This window comes from Thamnophis sirtalis, unplaced genomic scaffold, assembly GCF_051295495.1.
Source record: "Thamnophis sirtalis isolate CommonGarterSnake01/CBP01778 unplaced genomic scaffold, rThaSir2_p1.2 scaffold_1, whole genome shotgun sequence".
Classification (NCBI taxonomy): domain Eukaryota; kingdom Metazoa; phylum Chordata; class Lepidosauria; order Squamata; family Natricidae; genus Thamnophis; species Thamnophis sirtalis.
The window spans coordinates 22,402,695-22,426,780 of NW_028261381.1; the positions used below are offsets into that span (position 1 = coordinate 22,402,695).

Sequence of the window (24,086 nt, forward strand, 5' to 3'; positions counted from 1 at the left end):
TTGCTGCCGGTCTCGCCCCGGAAGCCCCGGGTCAAAGCCGGAGCTGGGCCGGGTGAAGTAAACAGAAGCGGGGCGGAGGAAGCCAAAAAGGCACCGTCGCAACGTAAAAAGGGCCGCCGCTTTCTCCGACCAGCTGCTTCCTCCTCGCCGCCATGGGGAAATCCTTCGCTAACTTCATGTGCAAGAAGGACTTCCATCCCGCCTCCAAGTCCAATATTAAAAAGGTGAGCTGCGGCCCGTCGGTCGGGGCCATTTCCCGCAGGAGAGCCGGAGTAGAAGCGCCTCTCTCCTGAATGGGAGATGTTTATGTACACACAGGTAGTCCTCGACTTACAGCGTTTGGCGGCGGTTGGAAGTTTACAACGTTCCTAAGGGGGGGGAGGTTTTTCACACTTAACGACCGTTGTAGCAGCTCCACGATCACGCGACCAAAATTGGGATGCTGGGCCACTGGTTCATATTCATGAAGGTTACAATGTTTCCCCCCGGGATCGTGGGGAATACCTTCCGATGAGCAAAGTCAGTGAGGAAGCTGGATTCACTTAACAACGGGGTTATCAACAGCTGTGGCAAGAAAAGTAAAGTGGGGCAAAACCAGTTATCTCACTTAACAACATAACTGTTGGGCTGGATTGTGGTTGTAAGTCGAGGAGTACCTGTATTGATTAATCAGTTTAAAGGAACTTTTGGAAGTTCTCCCTGTCGGTTTTTCTTTCCTTCCTGGGGGAAAAAATCTTTTTTTCATTCAAATATGCATCCTGGGTGCAAAAAAAGAAATCTCTTCTGCTCTCCAAAGTAAATAAATAAATCTAGCATATTGCCAATTTAGCCCCACTCTTTTCCTATCTTAGCTTTATTTTGTTTAGAGATAACTGTCCTGGTGGGGACCAGAAATTACTGTTTCCATTATGCGTCCTCTTTGCTCATCAAAGAGTGGGACAGGGTGCCCCTTTTATATTATAACGTCTTGTTTTGTTTCCCAGTTTTAGGCATTTCTTTTTCCACAACATATCCTATTGAATTTAAATCAGGTGCCCACTGCTAGACTCTAGTTTTGCAGCTATAACTCATTTTGTTTTATATATGTTAAGAATAAAGATGGGGCAGAAATGAAGTGGGATGGAGGAATTAGCAATGGAAGAGTTTAGGAGGAGCAACTGTCAAATGGATCCCCAGGCGTCATCCATTAAAGCAGAATCAGGAAATCTCCCAGATATTTTGAAATACCACTCCTATCGATCCTTGCCAGCCATGCTGGCATGAACTGAGGAGAATTGAAGTCAAAAAGCACTTGAAGTAGATCAGGTTGTCTATCCCTGGCATAGAGGCAGTTTTGTCTCATGGTTAAGGCATCAAAATAGAAACTGGGAGACTGGGAGTTCTAGTTCACCGCTTAGGTATGAAAGCTAGCTAGGTGACTTTGGGCCAATTACTCTCTCTTAGCCACTTCACAGTATTGCCGTTTTGGGGACAATAAGAGGATAAAACAGCATTAGATAAGTTTGTTGCTTTGTGTTATTTATAAATAAATAAATTGTAGAAAATATACATTTATACTGACGCTGTGAATAACTCTCCTGAAGTAGGGTTTGAAGATGTAGGTGTGCCATCCACAAAGATATCTAGAAAATGTAATGTGGACTGGTGCTTAGACTGTATTCTCATTATATATGATATATCAATCCATGTTTCTGGACGTATATGACAATTTGTGGGTAGTATAGTGCCAGTTTGGTGTAGTAGTTAAGGCAGGGGTTGGCAACCTTAAACACTTCCGGTCCTAACTGGAAGCCCCCCGTTCAATTCTAGAGCCAACTGAAAGTCTGGAGACTCATAGAGTTTCCTCCTAGCACGGTGTCCTTTTTTCTCTACCTGTCTTAATTGAAAGCTCTATCAATTGTGGATCTGACCAGCGACAGGGAGCAGTAGCAGAGGGATGAAAGAGCCACATGCGGCTCCAGAGCCACGGGTTGCTGACTCCTGAGTTAAGGCATCAGGTTAGAAACTGGGAGACCATGAGTTTTAGCTCTTCCTGAGGGTCAAAGCCAGCTGGGTAACGTTGGGCCGGTCACACATTCTCATTCCTAAGAAGCAGGGAGATGCAAATCATTTCAGAAAATGCTGCCAAAAAACCCACAGGGGCTATAGTCAAGTCAGTTGCCAGAAGTAAAAAAAACTTGACTCAAAGGCACAAAAAAAAAAAAAAAAAGACATACTAAACTGTAAACTAAGTATATGCCAGGTTTATTATTTAGTATTTATATTAATGCAGTTTTTTTAGGCAACAATCTTTTTCTAGAAATGGGTCTCACTGAACTCATTGGAGTTATGCTTTTTTTTTCTCAAATAAGCAATCAGCAGATGTTGATATAGCATGAAACTTCCGAAGTCAAATTTCTAGTGAAAAAAGGAGAGGGACCTTGTCTATCAACCAAAACTCTACATGGGGCAGCCCCTGAAGAGCATTCGGAGACTTCAGCTTGTTCAGAATGCAGCCACGCGAGCGATTGTGGGTGCACCTCGGTACACCCACGTTACACCTATCCTCCGCGAGCTGCACTGGCTGCCCATTGGTCTCCGGATATGCTTCAAGGTGCTAGTCGTCACTTATAAAGCCCTTCATGGTATTGGACCTGGGTACTTGAGAGACCGCCTGCTGCCAATTACCTCCAACAGACCTATTAGATCCCACAGAGTAGCCCTCCTCCGAATCCCATCTACTGGCCAATGCCGATTGGCTACCACCCGGAGGAGGGCCTTCTCTGTGGCTGCTCCGGCCCTCTGGAATGAGCTCCCCGTGGAGATTCGGACCCTCACCACCCTTCAGGCCTTCCGCAAAGCCCTTAAAACCTGGCTGTTCCGACAGGCCTGGGGTTGACGAGTTCCCGTCCCCGCTTGAACTGTGTGGTTGTTGATTGCTTTTAAATTCTTTTGTAGTTGCTTGCTTGTTATTTCCCCCCTGTCTGTATTCCCTTCCTTTGATTTGTGAGCCGCCCTGAGTCCCTCCGGGAATAGGGCTGCATATAAATGCAATAAATCCAAATCCAAAACAGCAAAATGTATTAGACCATTCCTAGTGATTTTTCTGATAACAGAAGTTTCTCCTGTAATTTAACCTGGATTGTAAAAAGAGTACTTCACATTTAATCTCAAATTGTTCTCAATTATTTACATATTTAAATAGATTACTAATAATATAAATTATTATTAATAATAATAAGTTATATTACTAGTAATCTACTTATGTATGTAAATAATAATATAAATGTCATTTATAGAGACAATGTTAGTATCAAGGCTGTTTCCATTGATTTATTCATCAGAATCTGTAGAATTGTATCTTCCTGGTTTTTTTAAGCATGTTAATTGCCTATTTAAATCAGTTATTAGTTTGTTTCATTTCAAGTGTCTTTTTCTTCCAAGAGGTTGATGAGCAAATTCGTTGGTTCAGCTACCTTTAGGGGTGTTTTTTTACCAATCCTCAAGCAAAGGAGGGTCATAGAGACTCAATTGTATAGATTGTCATTGAACATACATTTTGCTTCTATCAAATTATCTCTTGACCTTTACAGAGGTGTTAGTATCCATAAGAGGCAAACTATTCTGAAATGTTCCATGGATCATAGTGATGGTAGTACCATGGAGCATAGTGACCTGGAGTTCATCTTCAGTTTCTAGTAAGAAAGCTAACTTCTATATTAAATATATCATTTCTGACTGGAGTCTTTCAAGAACACCTGGATAATTTTTTTCAGTAATGGTTAAAATTACAGAATTTTAAAGCAGTCTGGATGCAATATGAAATTCAAAAAAGAAAAAGGAGGAATTTTTGCAGGAATGCCAAAAACTTTTTTTGCAAAATCACTTTGTTCTAACTAGGTATGGATGGCAGAACAGAAAATATCTTATGACAGAAAGAAACAAGAAGAATTAATGCAGCAATATCTTAAAGAGCAAGAATCTTATGATAACAGGTGAGATGTGGCTCATTATTTTTACACTTGGGTGATAAAAATCTGCAATCAAAGTATAACCCTTTAAATGTGTGACTCTGTTAGTTGTTGTCTTTATTACACATGTTTGTTTTATAACGGTTCAGTACATGATTGAAATATTTTATTTGCTGTAAATATCTCTGAGAAAGATGCTATTTATCTAATCAATGTATATATAGTCCTCCAGCTCAAAAATGGAACTCTGGGTGACAAACAATAAAAACTCCAAAATAACAACCAATATGGTTGAAAATAATAATAACCAACACATATAATATACCCAAGATTCAAAACAATCCATTTCATCATGCAATCAATAGCCGGCCGAAAAAAACAGCTGGATTCATATGACATCCCAGCTCCAGAGCTAAAGGTAAAAGCTAGGTCTTTAAAGCTTTATGGAAGGCCAGTAAGATGAGGGCCATCCATATCCCATGGAAGATGCTTTTCCATAGAATAGGTACCACAACAGAGTAAGTGTGTCTGAAGCAGTGCTATGAAGCAATTTCTACTTTCTACAGTCTGCAAATCTTTCTTTGCCTCACTTCCTAAGGATTTAGTCTTGGATCACATGTGCTGCTCAGACTGAAAGACCAGAGAATATCAGTGTGGATTCTTTTTTGAAAAATATTCTCAGCCCCATTGGTGTAGTAGAAATGTGCTTGACAAACTAAAATGTTTGGGATAAAAGTTAAGCCAAGCCTAGGACTACATCTGGAGCTGAACTTCCAGGGTTTGAAAAGTAATTATTGCTTACTCTAGAATTATTATGTACTGCAGATATTTAAAGTTTCTACTAGTAAAAAATGAGCTACATCTTATTGTGGATACATGCTACCCTTATTTTAAAATATATTTTGAATCAATGTATATATCTTGTGATATATAAAAATGAGCTACATCTTATTGTGGATACATGCTACCCTTATTTTAAAATATATTTTGAATCAATGTATATATCTTGTGATATAACAATTTTATTATTTGTTTATAAAGATTGCTTATGGGAGATGAACGTGTCAAGAATGGTCTAAATTTTATGTATGAAGCGCCACCTGGAGCAAAGAAAGGTAATTTTAGTTGTTTAGTAACTAACACAATGTTTACTAACAATTGTATCCTAACTATAACATTCATCAAAGTGTTCTTGATCATCTTGTTTTAATTGTTACAAATGTTTCCTGCAGATTCTTTCTCATATATCTGCTCATCATTATCTCCCCCCCCCTTTTTTTTAAAGTACTAGAGAGTTACGGTTAACACCTGGAGGAGTAAATATTTTCCTAGCAGGCAATTTCAGTTCTGGGAGTACCCAGATAAGGGTGAGAAAGACCACTCTCTCAAACACAAGAGAGCTGGTGCAATTGGGAAAGACCAAATGTCTTTCACCTGTGAAGGTTTGATGCCATCTTATGTAATCCAGATATGTTGAGCTTCAATTTCCATTCTGGACAGGGCTTTTTGGAATTGAAATCTAACACATTTGGATCAGAGGTGGGTTTCTGCCGGTTCATCCTGGATCGGGCAAACCAGTAGTGGCGGCAGCGGGAGGCTCTGCCCACCTGCCCAGATGCTTTTGCACATACGCATGAGTGTACCAGTAGTAAAATAAATTGAAACCCACTCACCACTGATCCGGATGGTGTCAGTTGAAGAGTGTGGAATAGCAATATTCCATTAAGTAGATCAATGATTTGATTTGGTACAAGTTTCTTTATAATAGATGATATTGCAGATTTTCAGAGACCATTAGGAACTACAGCCAACAGTATTAGCAAAAGGAAAAATTTGCAGTGATTCCCACAATTGTTGATTTCAGAAGTGGGATCCTGTGTTATAGTGGACATGATTACATATCCTATTTTGCTTACTTCTTGTAAACTGAATCAAAATATTGTTATGTTCAGAGCATCTTATCACTTCTAGAACCGAAAGCAAATTTATGAACTTACAATTGATCCTCTAAACAACAACCAGCTCATATTCACTCTTGCACCCTTGCTAATCCTCCATGTGTAACTCTCAAAAGCAGCTGCGGTAAAGTGACTTCTAGCCACAGGATTTAAAATTAGGAACAGTCTGCCACAAAATGCGGTAATACTACATTCTGCAATTTGCCATAGTTGGAAGTAGTGTACAAATTTGTATTCAAATGAGGCATTCATTTGCTAGGAATGGTTAACAGCCGACTGACAAACACTGCTGGACAAGTGATAGCAGGCATACATGGGACCCAAATATGACTTATTATCCATCTTATTGTTAAACATCATGCAGATGTTGTCAAAGTCTTTAATCAGAGTATGAGCCTCTAAGAAAGACTCCTTACACCAAGATAGGAAATTTTTAATCTTCCATATGCCCCCCCCCCCCAAAGGCTATAGATCAGGGGAGTTAAACTCACGACGACACATCGTCACATGATGTATGGCAACTCTTCCCCCCCCCTTCGCTAAAAAGGGCCTGAACGTGGCCAGTGTGTGATGCATCCAACCCCTAGGGGTTGAGTTTGACACCCCTGCTATAAATGCTATGTAGGAAGTTGTAGAGGATCCTGTGTTCTTGTCAAATATTCTAGAAGATTCTAGTCTTTGAATCATTTTAGGCAAAGAGCCGAAATGCTTCTTCTGGTTCAAACTTGAATCCTTGCAGATTGGTCATGTAATAGGGGGTTAAATAGCCTTCTTCTTATATAGTATTTTTGATTTTGTGAAAAAAATTCCTGAAATAAGTATCAGATTACTGAAGAGTAAGTCTACATGTGGTGAATTTCTTGAGTATGATTACATAAAACTGCAGTCTTTATTATAAATCTATAACTCGCACATTTGGTTATGCATAATTTAAAAAATAAAACCTAAATTTCAGTAGATTAACTTTATGAAATAAGGTGTTTTTCAGAGGTCTGTGAATTGCATGATCTGAATGTTTTTGATATCCCGGTTGCCTACTATATGTCTCATCTAATGGTCTGCCTTGTCCTATTCCCTGCCATTTCATCATGATCATCAAACAAGAAAACAAAGAGGTAATTTTGATGTTTAATTTAGTCATGTTTTCTCATATTTCAAAATCTCAATGTGTATATAAATAACAGCTTGAGTTTATGTATTGTTGTTTAGCAGGAGGGAGAAACTGATTACAAATTTGAATGGCAGAAGGTAGCTCCACGTGAAAAGTAAGACATATTGCTTTATAATTTGATTAATGTATTGTGAGAGCTGTTTTCGTGGATTTGTTCTTTAAGCAAGAAGCTTGTTGTCTCAAGCTGTATATTTCACAAAATAAACAGAGGCACTGCCTTTTAAATAGACAATACCTTTTGTATTTTTCCCCCACAGAAATAGATCAGCTGAATTCATGAGTTACCATATCAGGTCTTAGAATAAAATCTTGGAAGGATATAAATGGAAGGAAGGCAAAAATTATCCAAGAATAATATTGATGTTGTAAAGTATATATTCTGTGTTTATAGATATTACTTTCATACAATATCTAGCATTTTACTCAAGGACTTCACGTTACATAGTTTTTCTTGCTCTTTGCTGCCTGTCTGGAGTTCCTAAATCTTTCTCAGAACACATCTCAGCCTTCTGAAGCAGATTCAATGGAGATGAAGTCTATAGCAAGAGAGAGCCAGAGGTGTTTGCAAGTAGTTCACTCCATCAGCAGATACATAATAAGTACATTCAAAAAGTATGAACAAAGTTCCATAATAAGAGCCGAGGTGGTGCAGTGGTTAGAGTGCAATACTACAGGCTACTTCTGCTGACTGCCGGTTGACTGCAATTTGGCAGTTCAGATCTCACCAGCTCAAGGTTGACTCAGCCTTCCATCCTTCTGAGGTTGGTAAAATGAGGACCCAGATTGTTGCGGCCAGTAGGCTGACTCTGAAAACTGCTTATAGAAAGCACTGTAAAGCACTGTGAAGCAGCATATAAGTCTAAGTGCTATTGCTATATTTATAAAACTTTCCCTCCTGAAACGGCCCAGGATGGAGAGAACAAGGAAATTCAAGGAAACCATCTTGCTAATATCTTTCTGGTGTATATATTTATTCAGAATGTCAGCCTATTAGTGTTCTGTTTAAAAGATAAATGCAGCATCCCAAACCAAAGAGTATTCAGAGTCTTATGCAACTTAAATTTGCATTAAACCTGAAGCAGCATAAACCGCAAAGAGCAGAGGCACAAGGTGCATAAGATAGAACAATAAAAACTAAGAAGTAATGGTGTTCTATTAAAACAGTAAGAATAATGAATAGAGTAGGAAAGTAAATAAACACAATGAAAGGAGCACGGTTTTAGATGGCTAAAAATCCACAAGCATTATAGCCTTGCCATGCTAAATGTGGCAACCTAAATAAAAAGAGTGAGAACAGATTTTCCAAAGGGTAGATAATGGTTGTTCTTGCCATCTAATTAAAGTTTCCCCAAGGAGCAGCAATCTTGGAGTCTTATTTAGAAATCGTGTTAAATGAACCATAAGTGGAGATTTCCCTGTTTATTTAGCCTTTCTTGATGTCAGGAAGAACCAAATCTATATCTATATGTTTTTTGGATAAATGTGAATAAATTAGAATTCAGAAACATTTTGATGCTGTGATTTCTGCACCTTTAACAATTGAAGCCATACATTTTATCTTGTTTGTATCCCCACTAACTAGGAATTATATATATTTTTTGTAATCCATAAATAATATATGTATGTGTCTTTTTTTTGTATTTAACAGATATGCTAAAGATGACATGAACATTAGAGACCAGCCGTTTGGCATCCAGGCAAGTTTTATGCATTGCCTTCCTTCTATTTTAGGTGGATTTCATGTATTTAGTAGCGTACAATAAATGATATTAGGCTTATAGTATGAAAGCTTTAATTTGGATATAATGGGGTAAAACATGCTGCACTGAAATGTGAAATTAAGTCAATATGAATCATTTGCAGGTGAGGAATGTGAGATGCATTAAATGTCACAAGTGGGGCCACGTTAACACAGACCGGGAATGTCCTTTATTTGGCCTTTCTGGAATTAATGCAAGCTCCGTTTCCAATGATGGCTCAGGTAGGTGTCTAAAATGTATTTCAGTCAAGTTTGTCAAATAATATTGTGTTGTATTTAATCTGTATTTTATTGAGTTCAGCAACGATTAACTTTGCAGGATTCGAATTGAAGATCTGGTAAATGCTTTCAGGTATCTTAGGTGAAGAGAAAGTATTTTTGTGTGAATGAATGAATTTTCCAGCCACTGTGATTCAGTCAGTATTCCAGTATTCCAGTCTTGCATGGAGTTCTCTATGAATATTAGAACCACAAAATTATATATTCAGGTTTGTATCCCACCTACAAACAGATAACTGATCCCATGGTAATATTTCGGATAGAATGATTTCAGGATGATTGCCCCCAAACTATTGAAAAAAATGCCTGTAAGGAGCTAATGAGAACTCTCTAAAAGTACTTTAAAAGCAAAACCGCTCCATACGAAGAAACCAAAAGAAATAATACCCTTATTTGCGATAGGATTTTTTTTCTTCCTTATTCCTCGACTGTAATGCTAATCCATTTGTCGATTCAGACTTTTAAAAATGTAATCTTTCCACTTTCCAAAGTCTCCTATTGAATAATATAGCTTGCTGGTGAATGGAGATTATTTTTGCAATAAGGCAATTTCACTGGATGTGGTTATCATGGGATAATCACACCCCTGGGGTACAGCCTTGGCTGTAATCTCCCAGGACTGTAATTATTTCATGACAACTGTACTCCCCCCGATGATGCATTTATTTCCATTATGAAATCTTAGTCTGACATATAAAGTAACTTCACTTTGATCATTGGAAACCACATAGCAGTGAGAGAATGTTCCAGCTGTGCGGTTTACCGAGACCCGCTATAAGATTTACTACATCCTTTATAAAGTTAAATTAGGCAATCAAAATGCTGTTTTACCCAAAGCTGTTTTTTTTAAAATAATACTGATATTAACTTTTACTATCGTAATAAAAAAGGCAAAACTTTATGCTCTACTTTTCTACCTGAGTTGGACAGCATTGGCATGATGTGTGAATAATTAGGCAAGCATTTCCTCATTGAAAGCAACCATTTGCTTTCTAATAAACTATTGGTATCAGTTATTACTGTTATCAAACCATGACGGAAATGCCGGAAAAAAACAGTTTTGATTCTTTCAGAAGCCAAACAGACTTTGCAGGTCAGATGCTGATCATCCAAAGCAGCTGCCAGTCACCCCTTCCTCTATATCTGAAAATAATAGAACTTAAGTGATGCCATGTTGTTTCTCACGGTTCCACCACAAATGCGCGAATGACAAAAGCGCACCTGACTAAACCGCGGTGACAAAACCGCGCGATGAATGAGTGCTGAAGCGCGCCGACAACAGCGAGCCGACAGAAGTGCGCTGTAACCTAACCCTAAACCTAACCCTAAACCTTACCTTAACTTAAATCGCGCTTCTGTTGGCGCGCTGTTGTCGGCGCGCTGTTGACATCGCGGTTTTAGCGCCGCGGTTTTGTCGGCGCGCTTTTGACGTTCGTGCTTTTGTCGGGTCACGGTTTCTCACGGAAGAGGGGGCATTAGTGTTGCAGTTGTCTTAAAATTTGCCATAAGTCTTAGTTTAGTCTTAGTTTTACATTACATGGGCACAATGAAGTAGAATTTACTATTTCTAGCAGCCTTTTTTTAACCAGATGTACACACCTATCCCCAGGGAAGCTTTTACTCCACTTCTTGCTATAATATGTTCAGTAGCAGGAATAATAAAAATAAGTGCATTGGATTATAATATTTTTCATTTCGCTGGGTAGGGCTGATAGGAGTTGGAGATCAGAAAGAGTTGGAGGAGGTTCACACCGACTTTTATAAAAGGATTAGAGCAACCACCCTTGTTGGACAACTGGAATGGAAAGTAGGGGTATCAATCACTTTAAGGACCTCACCTTTAAATAGGATGTGCAGTGCTTTCTCAGCGCAAAACGATACTGAGACATTGTGCATCTTTGGGATACCTTTTCTTTACCTTCCCATATGGTATCAAACTTCATATTTTCCCCTCTGCTACATATTCACTCTGTTACCTATGATTCTCGAAAGGTTTATTTTACAGCATTTGAAATAATGTGAAAATGCTGAAAAACATACAAGTATTTAGCAAAGTAATAAGTAGAACCAAAGTAGGGTTCTGAATTTTTGCTAGGAAAACCAGAATAAGTAATACAACATGAGAGAAATTGGTCAAAGTTATTCTACAGCAAGTCAAAACATTCTACTTTTGCCACATATATTTGAATTGCCTGGAGGAAGATTTTTTTATTTTTAACATGGTTTTTAAAAAAGGGTGAATAGTCTTCATCCAGAAGTTTACGGTGATGACTGCTTCTTTCCTTTAAGGCTCCAGCCAACCAGTTCCTAATCCAGTGCATTAAATGCAATATTCACAATTAATCTTCGAAATACAGGTTTTAAGGAAACCTTTGAATCATAATGTCTGAAGATATTCAGAATTATAGCATCCACAATAAATGACTGACAGTTGCCGATCTCCAGAAAGGAAAGCTCCCTGGCTCTGCTGTCAAACTGTTCATATAATTAAGAATTTTATCCTAAATTTCTACTGGAATTTCCCCCCTCTTACACTTTATGTACCATAAATCTTCTGGCCAAACAACTGTCCTTTGTTTGATAAATCTTATGCTCTCCTGCACTACGTTTTCACCAAACAAATTATCAGCTCATCAAGATAGGCCAAGTCAGGAAACAGATACGGCAAGGACGACCCATTGTAAAGGAGGGGCTAGAACAGCTTGGCAGGGACACTCTTTCCCCAGCCACAAACATGACGAGATGAAATAGTGTGTGACATTTGCTCTCTTCCTTGGCTGCCGGAACTTTCTGAGCACCCAGTGCAAAGTTCTGAACACTACCTCTGGCCCTCCAGTTTGTTATGGCAGAGTCGTATTCTGTATAAGGGGGGGGGGGGAGTATTTTAAATGGCTCTTTTGAAGCCATTGTTCTTCATTGACAGAAGAGGTGAAACCTCACTCTATGGCTCTCCCTGGAGGTCATTCATCCAAGCCAGTGGTGAAATTCATTTTTTTTTTACTAGCGGTTCTGGGGGGTAGCTTGGTAGCCGTGGCAGGGGAAGGATACTGCAAAATCTCCATTCCCTCCCCACTGCTGGGGAAAGGATATAGCAAAATCTCCATTCCCATCCCACTCTGGGGCCAGCCGGTATTTGCCGGTTCTCCGAACTATTCAAAATTTTCACTACCGGTTCTCCAGAACCTGTCAGAACCAGCTGAATTTCACCCCTGATCCAAGGCCTGTTGTTGCTATATTCTAATCTGATGTGAAAGATGTAGTTATTTGTTCACCCAGCTCTTGAGAGGGGAATCTATGAAGTTTTTGAAATGCTAGGTTTTGGAGCAATTTGGGCACTTGCTTATTATATGCCTGCAATTTCACAGGTGACTCAAATGTTGGAATTAATAAGTCTTGGTCATTGGTTTTGCACCGGCACAAGAGAAACATGAACCAACTCTCTCCACTGTTTTTCTGCTGGGGATAGGAAAGTTTTTATTTGCATGAGCTTTGCAGTGCTGACCTCCAAAGAGGCAACAGTAGGGTATAAGAGAGAAAGTATGAGTGAAAAAAGGCTGCAAAACCTCCCCTTACTATAAACCCTTTCTCCATGCCTCTGTTTTTTTAATCATACATCAATTAACATGCAATGTTGGAACAGTTCTTCCCAATTCCCTGGTCTGACTTCACTTACTAACTACTTTCTCATTTCATCCAGTTCTTCTCAAACCTGGTCAATCATTCTAGACCACCTCTCTGGTAGATAAGTGAAAATGCAATATGTTCTCACAAACTCTGTGTTCAGCTTATAGATCTCTCAGTTGGGGTTTGTCTCCTAGCTGAATCATCAAATATATACAACTCTAAATCTTGGCATAAAGTTCTGCTAATTATTCATCATGGATCATTGCTTTCATTGAGAAGCACAGACCATTAGGCTGTCCCTTCCTTTGGCAGACCCGGAACAAAAGTCACCCAACCTGGAGTGATGTGTAGGAAAGTCTACTGGCTGACCTAAACAATTCACAAAAAGTTGTAAAAAAACCCAGAAATTGGCTTCCAATTTTTTCTTTCAAAGGCCCACGGGAGTGAAGAAGTTCTAGTTGGGCTGTTAGTTGTCGAACCTTGTCTCAGCTGTTCTGTTAAGACATAATCATGACACTGTGTAGGGCTGTTAATTTTACAGCCACACGGTTTATTGTAACAGTACATCAGCAAGTTGTGCTGTAGACAGCGGAATGTCCTGAGGATCTGACGCTAACTCTGCAACCAAAAGTAAAGTTCAAGTGCCTTTCGGAATAGAGAGTAATGAGGCTCTCAAAATTGAGGTCAGCTCTGAGAAGAGGTCACCACAAGGACTAGTGAAACCCTAGTTTCTTGCTGTGAGAGATAATAATAGAAACTTGAAAACCTGTCAGGCTTTCCTCTGACTCCTTTTATGCCCTCAAGGCAGGTTTATTTTCACTCTCTTTCTCATGTTCTCTCCTTTCTCTCCTACTTAACAATCTGCTAATAGTCCTTGAATACTTTTGCCAATGTCTGTGTTTTCCTCCACACAAACATACTTCCTCAATTTTTCCTTTTTCCCCAAGAAAGTGTTTCCCATATTTTTGTTCATCCAACATTGCTGTCTTCTAAGCCTGCTTCAGTTTGTCCCTCATTTTCTTCAGGGGTGGGTTCCTACTGGTGTGCGCAGTTTGCTGTAAATTGTTCTGCGTATGCATGAAGAACATGAAAAACTACTAAAAAACATGTCGGCAGCAGCGATTGAAGAACCGGTTTGGGGGCGTGGCCAGCCTCGGCCGCTGCCAGTTCTGCGACCAAGACCAAATTACCACTACCTGTTCGCCCAAACTGGTAGAAACCCACCTCTGATTACTTGAAGGACACTCAAGACTCCAGAGAGAAATCCAGATAAGAACCAGTGTGGAGTCAGAAGATACTGTAAGTCTGGTATGGAAAGAGCCTGATTCAAGTTAACTAACTATCAAAACTTGGACCAGCCATATTCTTTTTGGAATGTTCTTTATTTGAGGGTTAAATTAATCAGGAAAATAGTTTGCTTGTCATCTTGATCTTACCGTATATTATAAACATAACACATAATGAAAGAATACTAAACTGATATTACTCCTTCTCATTTGAAAAATGTGATTTTGTTAATTCAGATGATTTTTTAAAATTAATCTTGTTTTTTAATGGCATCACACTGTTGATTCAGCTGGTGATTAACTGTAACCCAGTCAGCTTTTACATAGCTTATAGTTGTGTACAGTAACAGTGCATTGAATTACAAACCTCACCGTCAGAAAATGGGATGAGCCCAATTCTTGCTGTGAAATAACAAAAGCCATAAGAAGATGCTTAACTCTCAGCAAACTTTCATGCTATAATATTAATGTAACACATTGAATACATTATATATTAAAACAAACCAATTCAGAATTCCTTATGTAGGACTTGCTTTTTTACTTGCAGTGGTACCACTTTAGATTGAGTCTGGGGTGCTAATCATAGGATAAATAAGGCAAGTTGGTTAAGGAAACATTAATCTCATTAAGGTAAAATTTCTCTGCACAGTATGTAGGAAAATAAAGCCAGTGTGTAGAAATCTCTTTAGTTAAAGGAAAGGAAAAATGTATATCCTTTTGGAGCAAAGGCAGTAATAAGAGCAAACAAAATGAATTCTGAACACTTTCATAAATACATAGACCTTAAATCCTTAAATAAACTTAAAAGCAGAGTATGCCCTAAATAAACTTAGAAGCACTAGCTAAGCTTTAAAAGCAAAAGAATTTAATCTTAAAATGCCTACTATTTGCTTGTATAAAATATATTTTAATTTTTAAAATTGTTTTCACAAGGATTTTTGCTAGATTAAGGATTTTAAAAATGTTAACATTTAAACAACATATCTAGTGTTTATGTTTTTAAAAGTGCTCTAAAACCATTTTGATTTTCAGGCATCATGTTGTAAACAACACCTGATTGACCTTGAATCATTTTAGAAAAAACTAAGCAAGGCTGAACTACATTAATACCATTAAGAAACACTAGGCTGTAAATTAGAATGGAAACTTGAGAAAAGATGCCAAAAACTACTCAGCATGGTGATGTCCATGAAATCTCAAAAATCTATTCTCTGCTTAATGATACTAAATTATACTTGGGTTGGCGGAAATACCATCTCAAGGAAACATAAGTTGAGTTTTGAAATATACACCAACAATAATAGAAAAAGAAAGGGAGAGAGAAGGAGAGAATTAAAGGAAGGCGGGTAAAAAAAGAAAGAGCTAAGGAGAGGAGGATGGAAGGGAGAGAAAGAGAAAGAGAGAGGGTAGGAAGGGGAAGAGGAAAAGTAGGAGTAGGAGAAAGGGAAGAAGGAAGAGGAAGGAGAGAAGGAAGTAGAGAAGGGAGGGAGAAAAGAAAGGGAAAACAAGATGGTGTTACAAAAGAAGGAAGGGATGGTAAATAAAGCAACCCAAACTGTATGTTATATCCTATTAACTGAAATAATAAATGTATAAGAATGATAAATGTAAAGAAGAATTACAATCATGTGAATGTATACTTAAAGTATACATTAAAAGAGAATTAAAAAATAACAAATTCTTTGAGAGAAAAATCTATTCTCTGCTTCCCGAGTCCCAGCTGATCGGGAGGGGATGGGGATTTAAAACTACTTCATTAGACTAAGGTTAGGGCAGAAATTAAACATGCTGCATACTTCTAATAATGAATCTATATATTGCCAAGGTTCTTTGACTTTACAGTCCTATAGCTGCCTGCTATACTGTAGAAACACTGTCTGCTTGGGTTCCTGCTTGAACTGGAAAAGGAACAGCAGAGCCCAGTGTGAATTGTAATAGGGGGTGGTGGTTTGTTTTTTTTAATGTGACTCTCTTTTGGGTTGCTCAGGACCACAGACACGCACACATGCAGTGTGTGAATACCTGCTCTAATGCATAACCTTGATGTCAGAAAGTGTTTTAGTTTGGAAGCTGGTTTCTTGTACTACAATTTATGTACTTGTATCAAATGCTTATCACCAGACCTTACCTAAAATATATTGCTTTCAATGTGACAAAGTTACATAAGAAGAGAGAATCCCCTTGCACTTAAAAGAAAAATGCAATTATTTTCTATTCTGAATCTCCAGACTGCTGTTTTAGAAAATCGTATCTGATTATTTGCTCAGCAGAAGATTATTGCGTTGATTTAGCTATGATTTTACTTAACAAAGCTTCCACTGAATTTCCCACTGTGTAGTCCCAAAAAGGTAGAGAGATATAAATGATACATTCAGACTGTGATTTTGGTGAACAGGGCCATCGATGCACCCCTCAGAGCTAATAGCGGAGATGAGAAACAGTGGGTTTGCGCTGAAACAAAATGTACTGGGGAGAAACTTGACCGCAAATGATCCATCCCAGGTAATGATCTTTTTATCAGTAAGCTGAAAATGTGTGTAAATCTAAATGTGATCGGTTGTGAATTGTTGCTTAATGTTTTTGTAATATGCATAACCGTAGGAACGCCAGATAGGTAGAGAAAGCTCTGTGTCTCTTAAAATACCGTCTTCTTTTCCTCTTCTTTTCTTCTTTTTTTTGTTAGCTGGAATAATAGTCTAGAATTTGTTCAATCCATAGTTTAATAAATGAAAAGCCTCCTGCAGGTTAGTAGAGATTATCTACTAGAGGAAATGGCTTTGACTTTTCTTTACTTGCTTATGATGGCAGCTGTTTTATCTAATTCTATCCCTGGGTGGAAAAATAATGACAGTGCCGACCAGGGGATGCCATAGTTTGGAGGTGCAATTCTGAATACTGCCCTGTGTGTTGCTGGAGATTGTATCATTTCTCTCTGCATGGCTACCAGAAGGGAAGCTTGACAAATGTAGGGTAAACCCTTGCTTATCAGAGATGGGGATATGTCACCAGGGCCGGAGTTGTGCTGCTATTTCTTTTGTTGCTGTCCTGCTTCTTGGATTTTACCTCATTACAGTAGAGTTAAACCACCTTCAGACGTCGGACAGAAGAACATGATGCCATGCTTACCGACCAGAGACCTTTCTCAGCAAAAGGAGCATCTTAATAGCAGATTAATTGGGACGCAGTGGCTCAGTGGATAAGACACTGAGCTTGTTGATCAGAAAGTTTGGCGGTTCGAATCCCTAGCACTGCATAACGGAGTGAGCTCCCGTTACTAGTCCCAGCTTCTGCCAACCTAGCAGTTCAAAAGTATGTAAAAATGCAAGTAGAAAAATAGGAGCCACCCTTGGTGGAAAGGTAACAGCGTTCCGTGTGCCTTTGGCATTTAGTCATGCTGGCCACATGACCATGGAAATGTTTTTGGATAGCACTGGCTCTTCGGCTTAGAAACAGAAATGAGCACCGCCCCCTAGAGTCGGGAACAACTAGCACATATGTGTGAGGGGAACCTTTACCCTTAATAGCAAGATACAATTTTCTAAAAAAAGGAGAATATTTGTAGCTGAAGGTTATAATGAGGGATCCCTAGTGCTCTCTGAGCTTGGTCCCACCAACACTGATGGGGCAAGCGACTAGAATACAGAGAGCAAACAGCGCCCCTTACTAGCACCAGTGATGAGCCACGGTGGCACAGTGATTAGAGTGCAGAACTGCAGGCTACTTCTGCTGACTGCCGGCTGCTTGCAATTTGGTAGTTCAAATCTCACCAGGCTCAAGGTTGACTCATCCTTCCATCCTTCCGAGGTGAGTAAAATGAGGACAACATTGTTGGGGGCAATAGGCTGACTCAGTAAACCGCTTAGAGGGGGCTGTAAAGTGGTATATAAGTCTAAGTGCTAGTGCTATCTAGGTTGGGTAATGAACGAAAACAAGAAAACAAGCAAGTTCAGAGTGTACCAGGGAACCCTTCATACAGGTTTCCAGATGCTGTGTGTCCTTAAGGTTCAGCTTCTTCTTGTTGTGTCTCATATGAGCTCCATAGCACAAGATCCTTATAAATAGGACTGTCAGGCGATACTGTTTGAACATGGTTTTCTAATGTCCTCCAAATTGGCTATTCAGGCTGGGAATTGGGGGCGAGGAGTATCTGATGGGTCCTAGGCTCCCTTTAAATTGCACTACACATGGGACAAAGTACAGGTGGTCCTAGACTTATAACTATAGTGACTGTTTGAAGTTATAATGGCACTGAAAATAGAGATTTGTGAACATTTTTCCTGTGATCAAAATTCAGATACTTGGCAACTGACTCATATTTATGATGGTTACAGTGTCTCGGAATTACATGCTCACCTTTTGCGACCTTTTGACAAGCGAAGCCAATGGGGAAGCCAGATTCCCTTAACTATCGTGTTACTAACTTAAGAATTGCAGTGATTCACTTAATAACTGTGGCAAGAAAAGTCATAAAATTGGGGAAAAGTCACTTAACAACTGTCTTGCTTAGTAACAGCCATTTTGGGCTCATTTGTGGTTGTAAGTTGAGGACTACCTGTAATGTTAGGATGGTTACAGATTAATACACTTAAACGTTGAAGGGCTCCAGTTGGATAAAAGGGTATAAAAAAGGAGGGCGGGAGATGTGGCTGAAAACAACCAACCCCTTAACTAGCATATTTTTTTCGAGTATAAGACGCACTGGAGTATAAGACGCACCAAGATTTTGAAGAGACAAATTAAAAAAAAGTTTTTGCACTTTGCCGACCTCCTAAAAACGGCTAATTTTTTGCAAAAATAGGCCCTTTTTTTTCCAAAAAGGGCATGAATGGCATTTAGTAGGCTTGTAGAGTGCTCCTGGGGGGGTGGCCCCTCAAAAATGAGCAAAGGATGGCCATTTTTTGTCAAAAAAAAGGGCATGCGTAGCCTTTAGGAGGCTTATAGAGTGCTCCTGGGGGCTAGGAGGGGGGGAAATTGAGCAAACAAATGGCCCATTTTTCACTCATTTTTGCCCTCCCCAACCCCCAGGAACACTCTATAAGCCTCTTAAAATCTATGCAAGGCCATTTTGGTGAAAGGAGCAGGGTTTCATGAGGCAAAAAATGCTGTATTCAGTATATAAGACGCACCCAGATTTTCAGCCTCTTTTGAGGGAAAAAGGTGCGTATTATACTTCGAAAAATATGGTAAGCCAGACAGTTGACCCTATTCCTATGCATTACCTTTGGTGCTCTTTTCTTTGTCACAACATCTGCCTCAGCATTCTGCCTCTTAAAACAATATTTATTCAACTATCTTTCAAAATATATTATTTATATTCTGTAATCTCCAGACTGTCCCTTCACATCCATGTTCTGTAGCTGTATCTCCCAATCTCTTTATTGTAGGAATATGTTGCAAGCGAGGCAGAAGACGACCCAGAAGTAGAATTTCTGAAATCCTTGACAACGAAGCAAAAACAAAAACTTTTGAGGTAATCATGAGGCGGTAGAGCAGGGGGTGTCAAATTCACGGCGTTATGGCGACGTCATGTGACATAGCGGGAGTTTCCTCCCCCCCTCGTTAAACCGGGTGTGGGCGTGGGCAGCACCTGATGCATCCGGCCTGCGGGCTGAGATTTTGACAGCCCTGAGGTAGAAGTTGAAAGCTGTGCTTTTATTTATTCTAGAATAATTGTACAGAATACTTAATTAAGGCTTATCATTTCCCATGATTTTAAGTGCGTTGTCATTCATTGCTTATTTGAGTGGGATTTGCTGTGATCTGGGGGTTATTGGGGTTCTGAAATCCCTTCCTCTTGCTTTGCTGCGTGAGCAGCACATTCTTGAATCTTTATGTACTTAGCATTTGCAGAATGCGATTGCATGATCCTTAAACTGTTCCCCTTATAATACTATTTTATATGCTAATTTGTTATGATGAGAAAACACATAAATTACATTGGGTAATTCTACACTACAGCTGAAAGATAATGGATTATTTTTTTAACAAAAAGATATCATTCGGAAATATGTCATTTGCTCTTAACTGGATCCAACATTAACCCACTCTTTTTTTTTACCATAGTTGATAAAATTGGCTTTTAGGAAAGTAGAGCTTGTACATAATTGATCCATTTGTTTTATATTTTATGTTTGTACTACTCCAATTAAATACCTAGGTACCTAGTGTATAGGGACAGATAAATTAAGGATTTAAATGATAAATAAATATATGCACTCCAATGTAAGTGTGATGTCTAGAACAGAATACATGTATCCCTTGGATTATCTCCATCTCCTTTGCAGGGAGAGGGAAGTGAGGCATCCTATGCCAGGGGTCACCAACCTTTTGGTCCTCAGGGACCAGTAAATTCATAATTTTAAATCCTGCGGACCACTACTATGATTTTTTTTTAAAAAAGGCAAATAGTATTTAGTGCAATATAAAAAATGCAAATAAAATTTTCTTGGGGACCATCAGTCGTCCGCAGATCACCATTTGGTGACCGCTGCCCTAAGCAGTGCTTCCTCCACCAGTGTATTAGTGGTTGTTTATCTCAGTAGCTTCCTACATGTACAGCAGTAGCTGCTGGATCTGGCTGGGAACTCTGCAGGGAGAGTGTCTCACGTTGACAAACATGTTCCAGTTCACACATTGCCTAGTCAAACTGGGATAATGCAGGTAGTCCTCGACTTACAACCACAACTGAGCCTACAATTTCTGTTGTTAAGTGAGACATTTGTTAAGTCAGTTTTGCCTCATTTTACGACTTTTCTTGCCACAATTGTTAAGTGAATCACTGCGGTCACTAAGTTACTAACAGGGTTGTTAAACAAATGTGGCTTCCCCATTGATTTTGCTTACCACGAGGTCACAAAAAATGACCTGGGGCATCGTAACTGTTAAAAATTTGAATCAGTTGCCAAGCATCTGAATTTGGATCAGATGATCGTGGGGATGCTGCAAAGGTTACTATGAAAAACAGTCATCGTTCACATCTTTCAGCACCGTTGTAACTTTCAACAGTCACTAATGAACTGTTGAAGTTGAGGACTACCTGTAGCAATCCTGCTATGAAATCACACTTCTTTTGAATTCTGTGACAGGAGTGGAGGCATAATTGTTGGTATCTGAACATTTTAGTGCCAAGTTTGCTGTAATCTTAAAAAAAAAAGCGGATAAACACATTTATTAGATCAGGATATACAGTATCAAGGATGGCTTTAAAAGAGTCGAGAGGAAAGTTTGGGGAATGATTCTTTTAAAAAAGTAATAATAATAAGCTTCTTATAATCTAAAATTAGAGTGTAGAGTTTGCTTGCTGACCTTTAAAAAAAAAAGATTGCCCTGTTATGCCACTCTGTTTCATTGCTCAATTTTTCTGTCTTCAAAAATCAAAGAAAACTAGATCGCCTAGAGAAGAGGAAGAAGAAGAAGAAGAAGAAAGACAAAAAGAAGAAAAAGCAGCAGAAGGGAAAAAGCAAAAGTAAACACAGAAAACATAAGAGCCGGGCCTCTTCCGCGTCCTCCAGCGAGTCTTCAGCAAGCAGCAGCGACAGTGATTCCAGCAGCAAAGACACAAAAGCCCCTTGCAGAAAAATAGATTCTCGGGGAAAAAGGAGAAGCCGGTTTTCAGAGACGGACAGCAGCGATTCTGATGATGATAAGGGGAAGAAGGCAAAACTCTACAAAGGTTCCTCCAGCAGCTGTGATAACAAGGACAAAGATAGAGAGAAGTCTCGGCTTTTAAAGGAAGATCCTCCTTGGGAGAACAACAAATGGGGCTCCGGTGAGAGCAGAAGGAACCCCACAGGCAAAAAGGAAAACTCAGAGGGGAGAAAAGAACCGGAGCAACACGGACACGCAAGCAGGAGCCACAGCAAGGGGGAGAGGAGCAGGCAGAGCTCTGATTCAAGGCAGCGGGCTTACTACAGTCGAAGTGAGGAAGGAGACAAGAGTAAAGAAGCAAAAAGCCACCGTTCAGAGGTAAGCAGAGAGCAAAGGAAGCGTAAAGAGGGCCACCCTGAGGAATACAGCCAGAGGGAGCACCGAGAAAGAAGCAAAGAGAGGAGAAAATAGAGAAAGTGGGTGGCGCATGCATTCTTTCTTTCCTTCCTTCCTTCCTTCCTTCCTTCCTTCCTTCCTTCCTTCCTTCTCTCTCTCTCTCTCCCTCCCTCTTTCTTTCTTTCTTTCTTTCTTTCTTCACCTCTTAGGAAGGGCTCCAGTTGTGCTCTTCTAGGTCCTATAAGCTCTCAGAAAAATCTCAGCCTCACACTTCAAACATTCTTGTATACTTACCTTGTATCTATCATGTAACAAACAAATAAACACAAACCAGTTTTTTCCATTGGAATCATTTAATTTGGAGGTGAAGGGGAGCGGGAAGAAAAGTTATTTGGTACATCTAGCTTTCTTTTGCCATTGATATTTGTGTGCAGTACTGGAGTTTCAACAATAGTGTGTTTGTTTCTTTAAATAATATATCTAGACAAGCCTTTCAAGAAACAAAAGGAGCCGTTCCAGAGACATGGAATTATTTTGTTTGGATTTAATGTGGTTTGGAATAAAATTCCTGTTAAGAGGCATACAAACAGGATTATTTTGATCTGAACTTTTAGTTTCTTTTTTTGAAGATGGTTGCCTAAGTTAAAGCAACAGAGCAGCCTTGTTCAACATAGGCCAATGTGCTTTGTCCTTGTGAAAGTAGATCTTCATCACAACCATCTAAATGTGTGGACTCCCATTGGTATCACAGTGTCAGTTATTTTGCAGCACTTGAGAAAAATATTGTTTGTGTTACAAATTTCTAAGTGTTATGCGCTACAGAAATGTAACATCAATTCCAGCCCTATCTTATTAAACAGCAGATTGTTATGGTTAAGATTTGAAGGATGTGGTAGACCTCATTAGTGGGACGCCGAGCAATTTTTCAGTCTTGCTATAGTTTAAATCTTCTTCATTAATGCTTGTTTTTCTGTAGAGTTTTGCATCACCATGCTGAGATTTTTGCATAAAAATGAAATGTGACTCACTTTGCAAAGCTGAGCTTTGATGTATGTTACATCTTTAACTGTCATCATAAGTTTTATAATAAAACTTATACAATTAAACTCTGTGGCCTTTGAATGCAAAGTAATAAAGTGGTGGTATGTTCACAGAATGAAAATACATTCTATGGGCTTATTATCAATAAAAATAAAATATAAACTAGATAGAGCTGTTTTTCCCTCTTACTTGAAAATTAAAATCCTTGACTTCCCTGTAAACATTGGAGCTATTGGTGAAATTGGACAGTTTTTATTTCTTGTATATAATGTTTCTGAATGATAAAATATACATCTAGTCTATCCCAGTAAGGATCTGTGACTTTAGTTTAAAATAATAATAATAGAAGTTAATATCAAGAGAGGATCTTTCAATGAAACTCATTACTGTATCATCACTATTGTTTGTTACTGCATTGACTTCTTTGTCAACAATACTGAAGAAGTCAGGCTGTGGCTATCAAAAATCGAAAACATCTTCCAAACTGTTGCACCTTCTTTACATAAACGATCTGAAGCTCTTTGGACAAACACCATCTGAAAAAGAATCACTTCTCAACTTCCGTCATCTACACAGCCAAGATATTGCAAAGGAATTTGGATTGGAAAATGTTCCACCCTCACCACCTACAGGGCAGTGGTGAGATTCAAAAAAATTTCTGTGGGTGTGGCTTGATGGGCGTGGCATGGCGTGTGGGCGTAGCAGAGGAAGGATACTGTAAAATCCCCATTCCCTCCCAATCAGCTGGGACTCGGAAGGCAGAGAATAGATGAGGGCGGGGCCAGTCAGAGGTGGTATTTACCGGTTCTCCGAACTACTAAAAATTTCCGCTATAGGGTCTCCAGAACTGGTTAGAACCTGCTGAATACCACCTCTGCTACAGTGGGGAAATAGTGAAAACTGAAGAAATCAAGATGCCCTATGGAAATAACATCAAGAGTCTGGACAAAGAAGATCACTACAAATACCTGGACATTGTTCAAGCTGACAACATCAAGCACACTGAAGTCAAGAAGCAGCTTGATCTTAGTCCAA

General features: G+C 39.2%; 1 protein-coding gene across 1 annotated transcript; it reads left to right on the forward strand.

Moving 5' to 3' along the window:
* Positions 1-14: 14 nt before the first annotated feature.
* CIRSR (corepressor of RBPJ and splicing regulator) lies at positions 15-22,351 on the forward strand. Its single transcript, XM_087708928.1, has 10 exons — positions 15-224; positions 3,880-3,974; positions 4,992-5,065; positions 7,013-7,023; positions 7,118-7,173; positions 8,728-8,776; positions 8,943-9,060; positions 16,423-16,529; positions 19,412-19,497; positions 21,407-22,351. The coding sequence occupies exons 1-10, from the start codon at positions 153-155 to the stop codon at positions 22,083-22,085; spliced, it is 1,347 nt and encodes a 448-aa protein (XP_087565054.1). The 5' UTR covers positions 15-152; the 3' UTR covers positions 22,086-22,351.
* Positions 22,352-24,086: the final 1,735 nt, after the last annotated feature.

Bases quoted from the DNA above. Each gene is read 5' to 3' on its own strand.
- CIRSR (XM_087708928.1), top strand. From the start codon at position 153: ATGGGGAAATCCTTCGCTAACTTCATGTGCAAGAAGGACTTCCATCCC. The intron at 16,530-19,411 runs GTAATGATCTTT...TCTTTATTGTAG, and splicing joins CCGCAAATGATCCATCCCAG to GAATATGTTGCAAGCGAGGC. The intron at 19,498-21,406 runs GTAATCATGAGG...CAAAAATCAAAG, and splicing joins CAAAAACAAAAACTTTTGAG to AAAACTAGATCGCCTAGAGA.